At 40.8% G+C, this 16,463-nt stretch overlaps 1 protein-coding gene across 2 annotated transcripts in view; it reads right to left on the bottom strand.

Moving 5' to 3' along the window:
- The window catches only part of FCHO2 (FCH and mu domain containing endocytic adaptor 2), a 118,112-nt gene extending 104,189 nt beyond the window's left edge, over positions 1–13,923 (bottom strand). Inside the window, exon 1 of one of the 2 annotated variants that reach the window (XM_058559826.1) lies at positions 13,750–13,923. In XM_058559826.1, the coding sequence (XP_058415809.1) occupies positions 13,750–13,923 (174 nt within the window). The remainder of the gene's footprint in view (positions 1–13,749) is intronic. The other variant, XM_058559914.1, reaches the window with a different exon arrangement.
- Positions 13,924–16,463: the final 2,540 nt, after the last annotated feature.

Below are 16,463 nucleotides of genomic sequence, written 5' to 3'. Positions count from 1 at the left end.
CAAGTAATGGGAAAGGAACAGAACCAGGCCACTACACAATTCCTAGAAAATCTTTCCTATCGTCTAATCCAATAAATGCTAAATGAGCAAGTCATAGCAAAGAAACATTAAAAGTATCAATTTATAGGTGAAATAAGACGACCAATAAACTAAGCTTAACAAATCTCTTTATAGTTAGCAGTTTTCCTTTTTCTCAGTGAAAATAAAATAATGAAGAACTGAACATATTTGCTGGAAATAGAAAGCAATACCGTAAGCAAGAGTTATGTAATCTGGAAAAAAAAACTTATTTTTCCACAGTTCACCAAAAACAGGAAACATATTATAGGAACTTCCAGTTATGTTGAAGTGATCCCTAATAAACTCATCAGCTAGTACGGCAAGTACGTAATTAGTCTGCTATACATACAACTAAATTAAAACGTCATATTTGTAATGAGATAATATAAACAATATCCTTAGTATTCTGAACATCCATTTCCATTTATCAAGAAGAATATAACATAAAACCATAGTTTCTTATGAATCCAAACATTTCCATTTGGCTTCTATACTTTCTCACATTTGAGATAAAGAAAAATTTATTATCCAACTTTCGTTTTTTACTTTCCATGGGTTTTTCACCCAAATTCATTCCAGCCAAAATAATGGTTACTTATCACTCACCTATAGCAAGCAAAAATAACATCATCATGCATATTAGTAAATAAAATTACACACAAAATCATCAAGGGCCGAAATCCTCTGAGAGATTCACTCAACTTGAATATAACACAGAAACTACACAGGATTAGACTATCCACCAACTGCCACAATATAGTCATGAACCCTGAAACAAGCAAGCAAACAAAAACCAAACCTGAAATGTAAAACCATAAAACCCAAAGCCCCACAGTTCTCACCTGACACCTACTAGCTCTCACCTGCACATAATTCTAACAGGTCAGGTTATTGAGCTCCCACGTGCATTATGCGCACTTAAAGTACAAATTAGAAAATAGTCGGGAGTAAAGGGCTATTCAAACGGGCACACAGACCAATAGAAGAAACAATATTTATCAAGCTTACAAGGGCAAGAACAAAAATCGCTCTTTTTTTAAAAGGAGCTAGAACTTTTTAAAAGGAGACTAGAACTTGGAGATCATCTAGCAACTGGGGCAACAAAGTCCTGACCATTTTCTTTCACTGTTATTGTTCTATAAACATTAAGCAATCAAGAAAAGGCTAAACTGGGCCTGCCCCGTGGCTTAACGGTTAAGTGCTCGCGCTCCGCTACTGGCGGCCCGGGTTCGGATCACGGGCGCGCACCGACGCACCGCTTCTCCAGCCATGCTGAGGCTGCGTCCCACATACAGCAACTAGAAGGATGTGCAACTATGACATACAACTATCTACTGGGGCTTTGGGGAAAAAAAGGAGGAGGATTGGCAACAGATGTTAGCTCAGAGCCAGTCTTCCTCAGCAACAAGAGGAGGATTAGCATGGATGTTAGCTTAGGGCTGATCTTCCTCACAAAAAAAGAAAAGAAAAGGCTAAATTACATTCAGAAATCTGGGTTCTTATTAAGAAGTCCTTGAAGGAGTAAGTTATTTACTTGGAAAATGCAGATATCCAAACCCAGCATATAACTTAAAATTCCCAATAGAGAGAATGAGGTTTATTTGTTTACTACACAATATAGTAACAGTAATATAATATGCCTTAGGAAACAGTACTAGCTACTCCATCCCTCAGGTCTTCACTTCGAAAGATAAAGAAAACTCATCCTATTAAGGACGTGATGCAGAAGAAGCCTGCCTCAAATGGCACCTACAGCTAGACATGAACACTCTGCACAACTACAGATCCATTTGTCATTTCGTCCTATTCTAGGGATTCATTTATTTACTGAGGTTAAAAAACATGTCTAACTCTAGGCACCATATTCTCTTTAGCAATTTCACAAACCTATTAGCACAAATACTTATTGACCATGAACTTGGACACGAACTAAGCAAAACTTTTAATACGTCAAACGGCTCGCTCACTCCACACACACACACACACACACACACACACACACATATACTTACATACGCATACACCATTTAAAAAAAAATTTGAAAAGTCAAGATGTCTAACAAAGAACCTAGGTTTTACTGTCACCTTGTCAAAAACTTACTTTATAGCCTTGATAAGAGCTGGCAGTATATTAAAAACACACATATTTCACGTATATGTGAAAAAATACAGCAGGAGGTGGAGCACTGGAGCTCAGGTCTAGACTCACTTGGCCTCAGTGTCTTCACCTGCACAAAACATTGAAAATTCTGGGGAAATAGGGAGACACCACTCTTGAAACTGACAATCATAACTCATTACAATTCTGTCACCATTGAGATTACCCAGTACTTTTTTTCTCACTAAAAGTACTCCATGCAGGTTCTATAACTTTTGTAGTAGCCACCAACATTTTTAGTAGACACTTCTAATTCAAAGAAAGGTAAAATAACAAGAAATACTTCTGAATCATATATTCGTTTTATCACCCTAGACCTTGAAGTGGATATGTTCCTGTTATTTTCAACCAAAAAAATTTTTTTTCTATTATTTTCAACCAAAAAAAAATTTTTTGCTTAACATATTCTGGTATCTCAACCAAGGAGAACTTGCTTTTCCTTGGCTAACTAAAAATACATGAACATACAAGTAACTTGACAAAAGAGCTTCATTATCAAATATAGTTATGACTGAAAATGTCTTGTGGCCTTCAGTATTTTACTAAAACTGTAAACGTTCATGCCCTTCAATCCAGCAATACCACTTTTAGAAATCTGTACCACAAAACACACATACAAAGATAAATGTGGAAGAATATTCACTGCACTACTGCTGATAAAAGTGAAAAATCAGATTCAACTCAAAAACATCCATTAACATTACTGGTTACATAAATGACAGTATATCCTACAATGAAATACTTTCACTGTTTTTTAAAAGACTGCAGAAAAAAAATGCAGTAGGTTTTTAAGTACTAATTTTAAAAATCTGCCCAAATATATCATCAGTGGAAAAAAGCAAGATGCAATTATTCACGATAGCCAAAAATAACCTAATGCTGGGGACAACCTAAATGTCCACCAACTGGTGAATGGACAGACAAAATGAGGTCTATCCATACAATGGATAATTCAGCAATAAAAAGGAACAAACACTGACTCGTGCTACTTCACGGATGAACCTCAAACATTTTGCTAAGTGAAGGAAGCCACACACAAGAGACCACATATAGTATGATTCCATTTATTTGCAATGTCCAAAATAGGCAAATCCGTAGAGCAAGAAAGTGGATTAGTGGCTGCCTAGAGCTGAGGGTGGAAAAGAGCATTAACTATCAATGAACATGAGGGATCTAATTATTGGGAGAACAAAAATGTTCTGAAACTGATTTATGTTGATGGTTGCATTACTCGCTAAAGTTACTAAAAACATCAATGAACTGTACACTTAAAATGGGTAGATTTCATGATACATAAAATATGCTTCCATAAGGTTGTTTTTTGAAAAACCAAGGTGCAAAATAGTATACATAGTAAGATTTCATTTTCACTGAAAAGAATAACATGTTGCATATTTATACAAAAGGAATCTGAAGGCATCTACAGCAAACTATCAACAGCAAATTATCTCCAGGAAGTGGAATAATGAGCATAGAGTAACTTTCTAATAAAAAAATTAATAATAATAAGCCAAGTCTTTAATATAGAAGTAATAGAGTTAAGAGCTATCATAACGAGCAGTTTTAAAATGCAATTCTCTCTCAAGTATACTATAATCGCTTATATAAAATTTTGATTATCAATGGATAGGTTGTTTTTCCTCCTCAAATTTTCAGACTATTCCTTTTTTATAAAAGTTTTATTGATATATAATTCACACACCACACAATTTGCTCATTTAAAGTGTACAATGCAATAATTTTTAGGATATTTACAAAGTAGTGCAACCATCACCACAATCACCTTTAGAACATTACTGTCACTCCAAAAAACAAACCCATACAGAAATAGCTACATTTTTTGAGAAGGTATGTACTCATCAGTGACAAGCCTACTTTCAGCTAGCTTATTCAATAGTTTAATCAACACTTATGAATTAAGTAAATACAAAGAAATTTGTACACAAATGTTCATAGCAGCATTATTCATAATAGCCAAAAAGGGAAAACAACCCAAATGTCCATCAACTGACAAACAGATAAACAAAATGTGATACAGCCATGCACTGGAATATCATTCCATTACAAAAGGAATGAAGCACTGACACAGGCTACCACACAGACGAACCTTGAAAACATTATGCTAAGAGAAAGAAGCCAGTCACAAAAGACCACATACCATGTGACTCCATTCGTAGTAAAGTCCAGAACAGGTAGAAAGTAGATTAGTGGGTGGCTTGGGGGAATGAGGGGGTGAGGGAGGAAGTGATAAAAGGTATGGGGTTTCTTTCTGACGTAATGAAAATGTTATAAAATCGACTGTGATGATGTTGCACATATCTGTGAATATTACCAAAACCCACTGAACTGTACACTTTAAATGAGTGAATTGTATGGTATGTAAAATATATCTCAATAAAGTCAAAGTTAACTAAATAATATTTTTGTCTTTTTTAATCAATAAATTCTTGCAGAGAAATTTTCACTATTAACTGACAAAAACAGCTATTAACACCACTGCTGGTCCAAGGAGGACAATTACAATGAAGGTTTGCACTAGATGGATCTTGACCTGCTGATCTCAATGCACGCTACAGAGACATAGAATGCACTTTCACAGAACGCGCACTGACTGTGACCGGGGCCAAATAAAATCTCATTATAATCCAACATAAACAAGTGTTAAAAATCTTTGTAATAATTCCTGATGTGAAATAGAAGAAAAGAAGTTTGGAAGATCATACAGATCCTCTAAGGGAACACAAACTTCCTGGTTCCTCTTCACACTTTACCTTTAAGAGGACTTGGGCAAACAGTTTGGTGTGTATCAGTCCAGATTACTTTTCCCATACATATAGTAGCACGTTACTTTTTAATATGAAAATGAGATCATATTATGCATATTGTTTTGTACCTAAATTATCAATTAAATTGAAATTTAGCTGAAAAGATAATTGAGTTATAAGTAAGGTCACCAAGTCACTGAAAACGTTCAGATGTCTTTCTAGTCTAATGTAGTATCTACAAGAGAGACATCCCTGAAATTTCAAATTAAAAAGTTCAGGGGGGTTGGCCTCATGGCGTAGTGGTTAAGTTCGGCGCACTCCACTTCAGCGGCCCAGGTTCGCCAGGTTCAGATCGCGGGCGTGGACCTACACCACTTGTCAGCCATGCTGTGCCGGCGAGCCCCATACAAAATAGAGAAAGACTGGCACAGATGTTAGCTCAGGGCTAACCTTCCTCAAGCAAAAAAGGAGGAAGATTAGCTCAGGGCTAGGGCTAATCTTCCTCAGAAAAGGGGGGAAAAAAAGTTTAACTAAGTCATCACACCTATTTTGGAAACCCAAAGGTATCTTTTTCTGGTTGATTTTATAACATAACTTTATACTTAAAAAAATTTTTAAATGTAGATATAAAATACAATCTAACGTATTTCCACTTGAAGAAAAAATGTATGTCTCTATTAACAATGCATTGAAATACCTAATTAACAAAAATGGAACTGTTAACATACCTGGGTTTTTAACAGCCACGAAAAGTAATAGTGGAAAAGTACAAAGCTATAAACTCCTGAGATTTTAGTTAATGGTTTGAAACTTCTCCTTCAAAGAACCTTTAGAGCACAACAGTAAATTAAACACCAAAAATAAAAAACCTGGATAGTCTTCACTTTTGATGAATCCAAGAGTTGGAAAATAGGCAGAAGATAGAGTGTATACTGGATAATCAGAATATGAATTAAAAAGCTGACTTAGTTTCCTTCTTAATTTTTAAAAAAATGTTGGCGGGACAGAGAAGGGTCAGGAGGTGCTGTGGCACAAAGAGCAGGGACATGCCTGACCTTCCTCTCGACCCCAAGCCGCCTCAACAACAAATCTCCCGACAGTGTCACCCCACCTCCCCACCGTCCTTTCACCCTCGGTCTTGCCAACACTCATGAGAGTGCTTTGCACAAGTCACTGCAAACACATTACTGTGTCTGATAGTCTCACTTTACCCTGCCCTCTCTGAAAAACACTATTTAAAACATTACACTAATTCTGAAGATATCTTTTTTCTTTGAAGAATGGCCCCTCTAGTGAAGAATCTTCTAGACACTTTTGATGGCAATTGAACAAATATGCACAGACAGCCCTCCACTGTCATTCTGGCCTTGAAAATTGCCAGAAAGAACAGGATAAAATAAATGCAAGCAGTTTTCCTATAAGTAAACACGATACTCAACCACAAGTTACAATCTCTTCTAGTCAATGTTCTATTTATACATTGAAACTTCCACACATGATCACTAAAACTATTCTGCAGAGCTATTGGCAAGATATCGCTACAACAGAAAACAGTGATTAAAAGATGCAGAACAGCACTGCTCAGCATTCAGAACCACTTGGTGCAGGAACAAAAGTCACTAAAACACGTTTGTTGGTTGATTGAAGGAAATAACTCTAATTAAATTTAAAAAATTTTTTCTCACCTCTCAGATACTCTTCTCTTTTAAATTACAACTTTCATTTTTTAAATTATAACTCACCTTTTCCAGTTAGTTAAATCCTTAAAGCCATCTAAATAGATATTATACGAATTCAACAAAAACAGCAGACGCAAACAGTTGTGAGATCATTTTGTTTTCGTATCTTTCAAATTTTCTGTAATATTCTATAAATAAATGTAATTTTCATTACTTTCCAAATAAAAAAAAAAAACAATTTCAGCTTTCTCAAAAACTCTTCACTCTATGCTTGCAAAGACATAGAAGACTACCTTCTTGGTGGGGCCGGCCCCGTGGCTTAGCGGTTAAGTGCGCGTGCTCTGCTGCTGGCGACCCGGGGTTCGGATCCCGGGCGCGCACCGACACACCGCTTCTCTGGCCATGCTGAGGCCGCGTCCCACATACAGCAACTAGAAGGATGTGCAGCTATGACATACAACTATCTACTGGGGCTTTGGGGGAAGAAAAATAAATAAATAAAATTATTAAAAAAAAAAAGAAGACTACCTTCTTAAACTGGCATCTTGTTCACATTAATATTTAAATCTCCAGTCCTCATAATTCATAAATGGAAAAAACAAAAACTGGAAGTAACCTAAATGTCCAAGAGGGGAGTGGTCAAAAACATTACAGCCTATCCATTCCATGGAAACCTATAGTCACTGAAAATATTTTCTTCTTCTTTTTTTTTTTTTTTTTTTTTTTGGTGAGGAACATTGGTCCTGAGCTAACATCTATGCCTATCCTTCTCCAATTTGCATATGGGACGCCACCACAGCATGGCTTGATGAGCAGTGAGTAGGTCTGCACCCGGGATCCAAACCCACAAACCCCAGGCCGCCGAAGCAGAGCATGCAAACTTAATTATAGCACTGGGCCAGCCCCTGAAAATATTTTCAAAGATTACTTAATTGCATGAGAAAAATGCTTGCTAGTAATATCATTTGAAAACACCAAGATACAGAACAATATAGTAGAACCCATTTTGAATTTTGTGTTTCTAAAGAAAATCTTAGGGGATAGAGGAAAAGGCTATAGGTAATTTTTATTTCTTCTGTATTCTTCTGTGTTTTACCTCTCACAAAATAATGGTTCTAATTAAAAAGGAAAACTATCTTCACTGGCTGTTGTTACAACCAACTAAAAACTAACACTTATTAGTTTTAAGGCCCCAGCACCACCAACTTACTTTACTTATATTGTACCTTCCTGTCTCTTCCCTAAAGTCAAGGAAACACACTTGTCACATCTTCCATAAACCTGACTCCCGAAGTTCCATCAAGGAGTATGTGCCTGATAGAAGGGATGGAACTGTGTGCATCAAATTCGTCACCCAGTTCACTAATCACTTCTCGATTTAATCCTCTCTGACTCTGGTCATTCCAGCAACATTCTCTAGCATCTTTACCAATAGATGTAAGTCTCAGCTGCTGTTGTGCTGTTTTGTTTCTCCCCACATCTGACCAATTTATGCTTATCTCTGTGGACCAGATTGCTACTAAAAATGTCCAACTCTAATATTCTTTAATTTTTCCACACTAGGTAAATTGAAAGCCAAGCCCTCATTCCCTTTCCTTTTATAAGTCTCCATAGCACCATATTTCTATATGGATTTATTAGGGTGCTTCTGTTAACTGTTCTAGAATTATGAAATCAGACAGGATAATCTCAGGAGATACCCCAGGACTTAAAAAACTACCTCCAAGGGGCTTATGCTAACCAAATGTGCAGGAGGATACAAGCACACCTGTTCTCCCACGCCTCTGCCAAAACAATTTAAATAGTTCTGGAAGGCTTAGACCATTTAGGATTCAGTGCGTAGGGCTAGAGAAGAACCCAGACAGCGAATTTTTATCCTTTCCATATCAATGTTACTAAAATCCTTCCCCTGAACTGAACTTACGCAGACTAAAACAGCATCAATTTCTCACTTTCAAATTTCTCCTACAATTAACGCAAAAACACAAAACAAACCACCCCTCCACCCCCTACAAAAATAAAAGGGCCTCACATTGAAATTTAGTGTCATCTAAAATACTATAATTTTATAATATCTACTTGTCAAGTCTACCTGAACCAAGTTAGATAAACCTGTAGTTTGCATTTTCACAGCCTGCTGCATGAAAACAATCTGGGCATGGTTAACTGGCTAACAGTTATCCATTTTAATTTAGTGTGTGTTATTCATGTGTATATGCTTAGGTTATCTCTGGAAAGCTACATAAAAAATTGGTAACAGTGACTGACTCTGGGGAGATCTTGATGGCTGGAGAAAAGGAGGGAGATTTCTACTGTATTCCCTTTCGTAACTTTTGAATGATGAACCATGTAAATTTTGCAAAATATACATACATATATACTTTTTAAATCCAAAGGTATCGTATCTTAAGCATTCGAATATGGAAATTCGAATATAAAGAAAGTCTATATTCTGGGTTTCTATGGTCACCTCAACTAGTTTTCTCAAGATACATATTTTTAAATTTTCATATGGATAAATAACCCCAAAGAATATATGTGTGTGGGGGTGTAGGTGTGGGTATGGTTGTTAGTCTCTCATCTAGGATATTAAATTTAGATTAAATAATCACACTAAAATATAATCATGTTTTGCATTCCAAAGTCCCATTAATAGCCATTCCAGATTTAAAAAAAAAAAACATTTTAATCCTCCCAGTTTATGCATGTAATGATAGATCAAATTTTGAATATATAACCAAGTGCTCCAATTTTATTTAAAAGTAAAGTATGACAATACCAGTGAAATCAATAGACAAATGAAATGAGACTCCTGTACTGGTTAAACAGTAAAAGAAATAAGGAAAAACTTGATAAAAATACCTAAGATAATTGTTGTTCATTCATTCTTGATGTGCTGACTGGAGATAATCTTTGGAAAAAGTCACCTAACTAAAAATGCCAGTTCATTAGCATGTGATGGACACTAAAGTATACTCGGTGTGCTTGGGAGAATGCTTCATATCTTATATAGATTGGGACTATTATGTAAAATGATATTTATAAGGTATTTAAATCAAGTATGTTGTACTTTCTTATTTTTCCCCCTTAAATAATTATCACCTATGAATTTTTTTTAACTCCTCAATTAAATAATCTGGGCTTATATAAAAATATAAAGCTAATTTAAATCCTATAGTGCAATGTTGACATAGATAATCTCGAGTATTATAAACTAGTACTCAACTCTTTGAGAAAGCAGCAGCATATAGACACTTCCTCACTGTAATATTTGTCAATATCGTTTTAAAGTTACATAATCTTTTAAAGGGCTAACAGCTGTTTTTATACACTAAACTAATGGTGTGGATTTCTGCTATCAAAATGATTTTTGCTGTCCAATTTTAATAAGAAAGAAAAGCATTTTCTACTTTATTATCAATGGCATTATACTTTGTGGCAAAAACTGACTTATCAGCAACAAAACACCTGTTGCGTAGAAAGTTTTGAATAGTTTTTCTCTTCAAAGTATAATTATTAAGTAAAGGAATTTGTAACGTAGCATATAGTTTTAGTTAAGAAAAACCATACTTTAAAGAAAAAGGCAGGATGTGCTGCTTTCAAAAGAGCTTGAAGACAGTTTGAATGATTCAAATTTTCCTCTAACAAAATGCCACAACAAAAACGTTTGTCTTTTTATACGTAGGGGACAAAAACAATAAATAGGTTGTTTGGTTAGAAACCTAGAACTTTAAAGGTTCCCATTACCTGACTTTGACAAGTTTTACTTTGTTTTGACAGTGCCACTTTAAATATCAGGGAAGAAAAGTGAAACTAATATTGTAAGTTCTCTATTTTAAAAAATTATTTTACAGGGGCCAGCCCGGTGGCGTAGTGAAGTTCACGCGCTCTGCTTCAGCGGCCAGGGGTTCGCAGGTTCGGATCCCAGGCGCAGACCTATGCATGGCTCATCAAGCCATGCTGTGGTGGCATGCCACATATAAAATAGAGGACGATGGTCACAGATGTTAGCTCAGGGCCAATCTTTCTCACAAAAAAATATATATATATTTTATAAATGATCCTGAAATATGTAAATTTCAAGTTGTTTTAAACAGACAGCTATCAAATTCTCAGAAATTATTTAGTTTTTAGACTTTCCTAGTTCATTTAGCCCTCCTTTGGAGATTTTTAAGCTCCAATTTAGAGCTTTCAGCCTAAATTCCAGCCTGGGAAGTAAAATAAAATGTATCCTTGTACTCAGTAATGGAAGTTAAGGCAAAGACTGAAACCTAAATGAGACTTTAAGATTCTCTCTAGATTTCAGATATCCAAATGTATTCTCCCTCCTCTCTTAAGAGGGACACACAAGGGGTACACAAAAACTTGTACAAAAATGTTCATATAACGAACACATGGATAAGGAGAACAGATTAGCGGTTACCAGAGGGGAAGGGGTGGTGGGGGGAGGGCAAAAGGGGTAAAGGGGCACATATGTATGGTGATGGATAAAAACTAGACTATAGGGAGTGAGCATGATGCAGTCTGTACAGAAAATGATATATAATAAAGCATACCTGAAATCACACAATGTAATAAACCAATATGACCTCAATAAAATAACTAAATTTAAAAAAATGTTCATATAAGCATTACTCATAATAGCCAAAAACATCAAACGAGGCTATGTTCAAAACTCAATTAGCAGAAAACAAATAACTCTGAAGCGTTAATGTGCAATTTGGAATTAAGTTAGCAAACTACAAAAACACATTCATGCATCAAAAAATACGCAAAACATTTTAAGAATGTCAATTTTTAAACCATCCTTATAAAAGTTTCACAAATTGCCATTGTAAAGCCTCAAGTCTAAAACTGATAGGCTAAACCTAAAATTCACATGGAAATGCAAGGGACCCAGAATAGCCAAAACTATATTGAAAAAGGACAACAAAGTGGGAAGGCTCACACTTCTCCATTCCAAACTCACTACAAAGCTACTGTAATCAAAACAGTGTGGTTCTAGCACAATGAAAGATAATGGAATACAAACGAAAATCCAGAAATAAGCCCATGTATCTACGGTCAAATGACTTTCGACAAGGGTGCTAAGACAACTCAATGGAGAAAGCAAAGCCTTTTCAACAAACAGTGCTGGGGCAACTAGATACACACATGCAAAAGGATGAAGGTGTACCTCTTCACTGCACCACACACAAAAATTAACTTCAAATGGCTCACAGAAGGCCTAGATGTAAGAGCTAAAACTATAAAACTTGTAGAAGAAAACACAGGAGTAAATCTTTGTGATTTTGGCTTAGGAGAGATTTCTTAGATACGACAACAGAAGCATAAGTGATAGAAAAATTAGAGACACGGGACGTAATCAAGACTTCAAAATTAAAAACGTCTGTGAATCAAGACTTCAAAATTAAAAACCTCTGTGCTTCAAAGGACACCATCAAGAAAGTGAAAAAGACAACCTACAGAGCGGGAGAAAATATTTACAGAATCGCATATCTGATAAAAGACACGCAGCCAGAATATAAAAAGAACTCTTATAATTCAATAATAAAAAGATAACCCAATTTACAAATGGGCATGTATCTAAGCAGATGTTTTTCCAAGGAAAATATATCAATGGTCATAAGAACATGAAAAGAGGCTCCACATCATTAAGATCAGAGAAATGCAAATCAGAACCACAATGAGATACCACTTCACACCCATCCACGGCAATAAAGAGGACAAGTGCTGCACAGGCAGAGAAGCTGGAACTCGCAGACATCGCTGGCGAGACTGTAAACGGCACAGCCACTGTGGAAAACAGGTGGGCAGTTCCTCAAAATGCTACACGGAGTTATCATTTGACCCAGCAATTACATTCCCAAAAGAAATGAAAACATACGTCCACACAACAATTTGCACAAAAATGTTCATAGCAGCACTATTCATAATTGCCAAAAAGCAAACAACCAAATGTCCACGACTGAGGAATGGATAAATAAAACGTGGTATATCCATAAAACGGAATACTATTTGGCCATAAAATGGAATTAAGTACTGACACATGGTCCACCACGGATGAACCCTGGAAACAAGCTAAGTGAAAGCCAGTCACGAAGGACGACAGATACGACCCCACTTACACGCCATGCCCAGAACAGACAAATCCTTAGAGGCAACAATCTACAGATCAGTTGCCCAGGGCTCAGGTAGGGGAAGCGGGGAGTGCCTGTTAATGGATACAGGATTCCCGGAGCAGAAGACACCGCTCCAAAACTGACCGTGGTGACGTCTGCACAACGCGAAGAACGCATGAAAAAGCCTTAGTCGTACACTTCCAGGGGCGTATCGTATGGTACGTGACTTGTACCTCGATAAAGCTGTTTTTCAAGCCTAAGGTTCAGTACACGTGCAGCTTGTGGAAAACAAGGAGCATTCAAGACAAACTGTGAAGTGCTGCGATTACTAAGCAAGTCCATCCGTGAGGCGCTCGGAAACCGGAGTCCGAGACGCACCCCCTACTCACTGCCACACCACTCCCTTCAACACCCTCAACGGGACTAACGTGGAACCGCGGGGTCCGCCGCCGCCAGGACGCACAGGGCACGCCCGGCGACACCGGCGGGCCAGCTCCCCCCGCTCGGGTGACCGCACTGCCCAGGAGCCGACGGCGCCGCGGACAGACGCGCCGGCCGGGGCCGCGCCGAGTGCCGCCCGGCCGGGGGAGGACGCGGGGCCCGGGGCCGCCCGCGCTGTGCACAGGCCCCGCGGCCATCCGGGGCAGCGGGCTCGAGGCCGCGGGGGCTCCGGGGCGCGGGGGCCGGGCCGGGGGGCCGGGCGGGGGCCGCTCGCCGGCGCGGGGGGGGCGCGGGCCCGGGGCGTCCTCGCCCGAGCGCCGGCAGCCCGGCCCTGGGCCGCGTCCCGCCCGGCGCTTTGTCCCGGCGGCGCCGCGCTGACAGGGCCGCGCGGCCGGCGCCACCCCGCCGCCGGCTCCCGCGGCCCCGCTCCGCTCCGCTCCCAGCGGGCGGGTCCCGGAGCCCGAGCCCGCGCAGCCGCCGAGGGCAGCGCAGGACCCGCGCCGGCGCCCCCGCCCTCCGCTTACCCAGAAACTCTCGACGAAATGCGCCATGACCATCGCGCCGCCGACGCCCGCCGGGTTCCGCGCCGCCCGCCGCCGCCGTGTAAACACGGGCCCGGCCCCCGCCCCGCGCCCCGCCGCGCCGCCGCGCCGCCGCCGCCGCCTCCCGGAGACCGGCCCGCACCCTCCAGCGCGCATGCGCCACCTAGCGGCCGCGGGGCTCCGGGAGCGGCGCCCGACCGCGCATGCGCCGCGGGCCCCTCCCCGGCGCCGACGCTTCCTCCGTCCCCGGCGCGGGCGCGGGCGCGGGCGCGGGCGCGGGGCGTTCTGTCGGGAGTGCGGCCGCGCGTCCCTGAGGAGGCGCGGGGACTGCCCGCAGCGCGCAGCCCGCGCCCGCGCCCCGCTGCCCGGGGCGGGCGGGGAGAGGGCCGGACCGTGGGGGGGCCGGGAGCCTGTTCGCTGCCGCCTCTCGGGGATCCGAGGGACCCAGGGCGGGCCAGCTGGCCTCGAGCCACCGGAGGGGACGCCGAGGCCGTGGTCCACAGTGTGCGCTTCCTCGACGGGGACTGGACCAAGGCGGCTTCCCGCGGCGGGAAGGGCGGGCACGCCCAGGCCCCCGCGGCCGGCACAGGGCAGCCTGACAGCCGCAGGGACCGACCGAAACCCCCCCGACCCCTGAGCTTCCCCGGCCCGGCCGTGTGACCACAAAGTCTCTTCCAGGACTTGTTCACATACGTCCGTGGTTCTCTTAGCAACTCGTACATTTTGGAAAAAGAAACAAGTTTAAACACGCCTCGTCATAACAGAAACTAAATCCCTTCCCACGCCTAGCTTTCCAAAGGTTAAGGGAAAAAATTACACCCTTAAAGAGAGGTCTCACGTTCACGGTCACTGGGTCAGCAAGGCCCAAAACCTGCAGTTCTTGAAGCCAAGCCCCCAAATAGATTTAGTGTCACGTTTTTTTTGGGTTTTTTTTGGTGAGGAAGACCAGCCCTGAGCTAAGATCTGCCAATCCCCCTCTTTTTGCTGAGGAAGACTGGCCCTGGGCTAATATCTGTGCCCATCTTCCTCCACTTCATATGGGACACCGCCACAGCACGACCAGGATATGAACCCGCAAACCTCAGGCCGCCACAGCGGAGTACACGCACTTAACCACTTGTGCCACCAGGCCGGCCCCTAGTGTTGCTTTAACTACACGTACACATCACACTCCTCCCATGTTGTGACTTCCAACATAAAGCACAACACTGCTTCTTCATGGGAAATTATTCTCATCCTAAAAGGAAGAACCACACAGTGCATTTCACATGGGTGAAACTGTAAAATGTTGATTTGGGAATGATCGGATAACAGGATTGTGAATATATCTTCTGAAGGGTATCTTTTAGAAATATGTAGGATGTAATGATAAGACATCTAGGATTTGCTTTAAAATAATTTATTGAGGGAGGGGGATGAGTAGAGGTACAGATGAAACGGTACTGACGGTAGGTTGATCATTGTTGGCGCTAGGTAATGGAAACGTGGTGGTTCTCTATACTATCCTCTTTTTGTATATGTTTGCTCTTTCCTTTCTTTAAAAAGTCTTCCTAACAGTCATGTACACCTAGTTTTGGAGAAAGTCAGGCTTAGAAATTTGCTACAATTCTCTAAGCCATTAGTCTAGCGCTATCTTTCCTGATGCTGAAGAAATTCTAAAAAAATACAGTCATCTCGATCACCCTGCAAATGAGCTTGGCATTAAATTCCCAGTATCACTAGGCACTACCTGCTCAGCCTTGGGCAGGAGAGGCCCGTATCCTGGACGCCACGCTTTGAAGGACCTTACATATCACAAACACATTAATTTGTTAACAAACACATGGGTGCCTCTGCCACTCCTGATCTGATGCTGAACACTGGACCATAGCCATAAATACTATCTCCCTTGACCAACACTATTCAGGCCCCTGGGAAACACTTCATATCTCTTGCTCTTTATCTTCAAAACAAATGGTGGAACTCCAAATGTAGTGAAGATCTGTGGGTGGTACAGCTGCCCTTGTCAGAGATAGACTGCCTTGGAGTTCCAGCAGAATTTGAGCAGCAAAGTGCTTAGGTAAGAGAAAAATACAGGTAAGTTAACTTGTCATCCTTCCTCTCAACTTGAATGCAGTAGCTTCTTGCATAACGAAGTGTGGGTTTGTATAACAGAGTGGTGTCAGGCCCAGATTTTCCTTGTCTTCCTGTTTCAGTCCGTGGTTCTGACACTGACCACTGAGCATAGTATTCAAATAATTGCACGTGGTACACTGGCCTCTTTTTATACTCTTATTGCCTGTGGTCTCATAAATAGTAGAGGCAAGCCTGCTGTGAAGATAAATATTCTGTGTGTTCCAGGTATTTACAAGGTTCATTAGGGTCAAAACACCATATGCTGTAATTGCCTGGTATTTAAATTGTGGGACTTTATAGTAAATAGTGATTAAGGTGACTAAATTTCAGACAAGATGGTGTAGTAGGAAAAGAATGTGGGTGGTATCAGTCTCCTTCTGTCCTCTCACGTACGGTTTCCAGGGATGCATGTGCACTCTGGCAGAGCGGAGATAAGGCCCCGAGCAGGTCGCTCCCTCATATGCCTTAAAGTACTTGTGCCCCACACACTTAGCCCTTGCTGATCCGAACACATTCTGAAATTATGAAAAACTGACATAGATAACAACAGTGTTCCACCACTGCCTGTAATACCTGGCACT

Source organism: Diceros bicornis, chromosome 1 (assembly GCF_020826845.1).
Source record: "Diceros bicornis minor isolate mBicDic1 chromosome 1, mDicBic1.mat.cur, whole genome shotgun sequence".
Lineage (NCBI taxonomy): Eukaryota > Metazoa > Chordata > Mammalia > Perissodactyla > Rhinocerotidae > Diceros > Diceros bicornis.
This window is presented reverse-complemented; position numbering and strand designations above follow the sequence as displayed.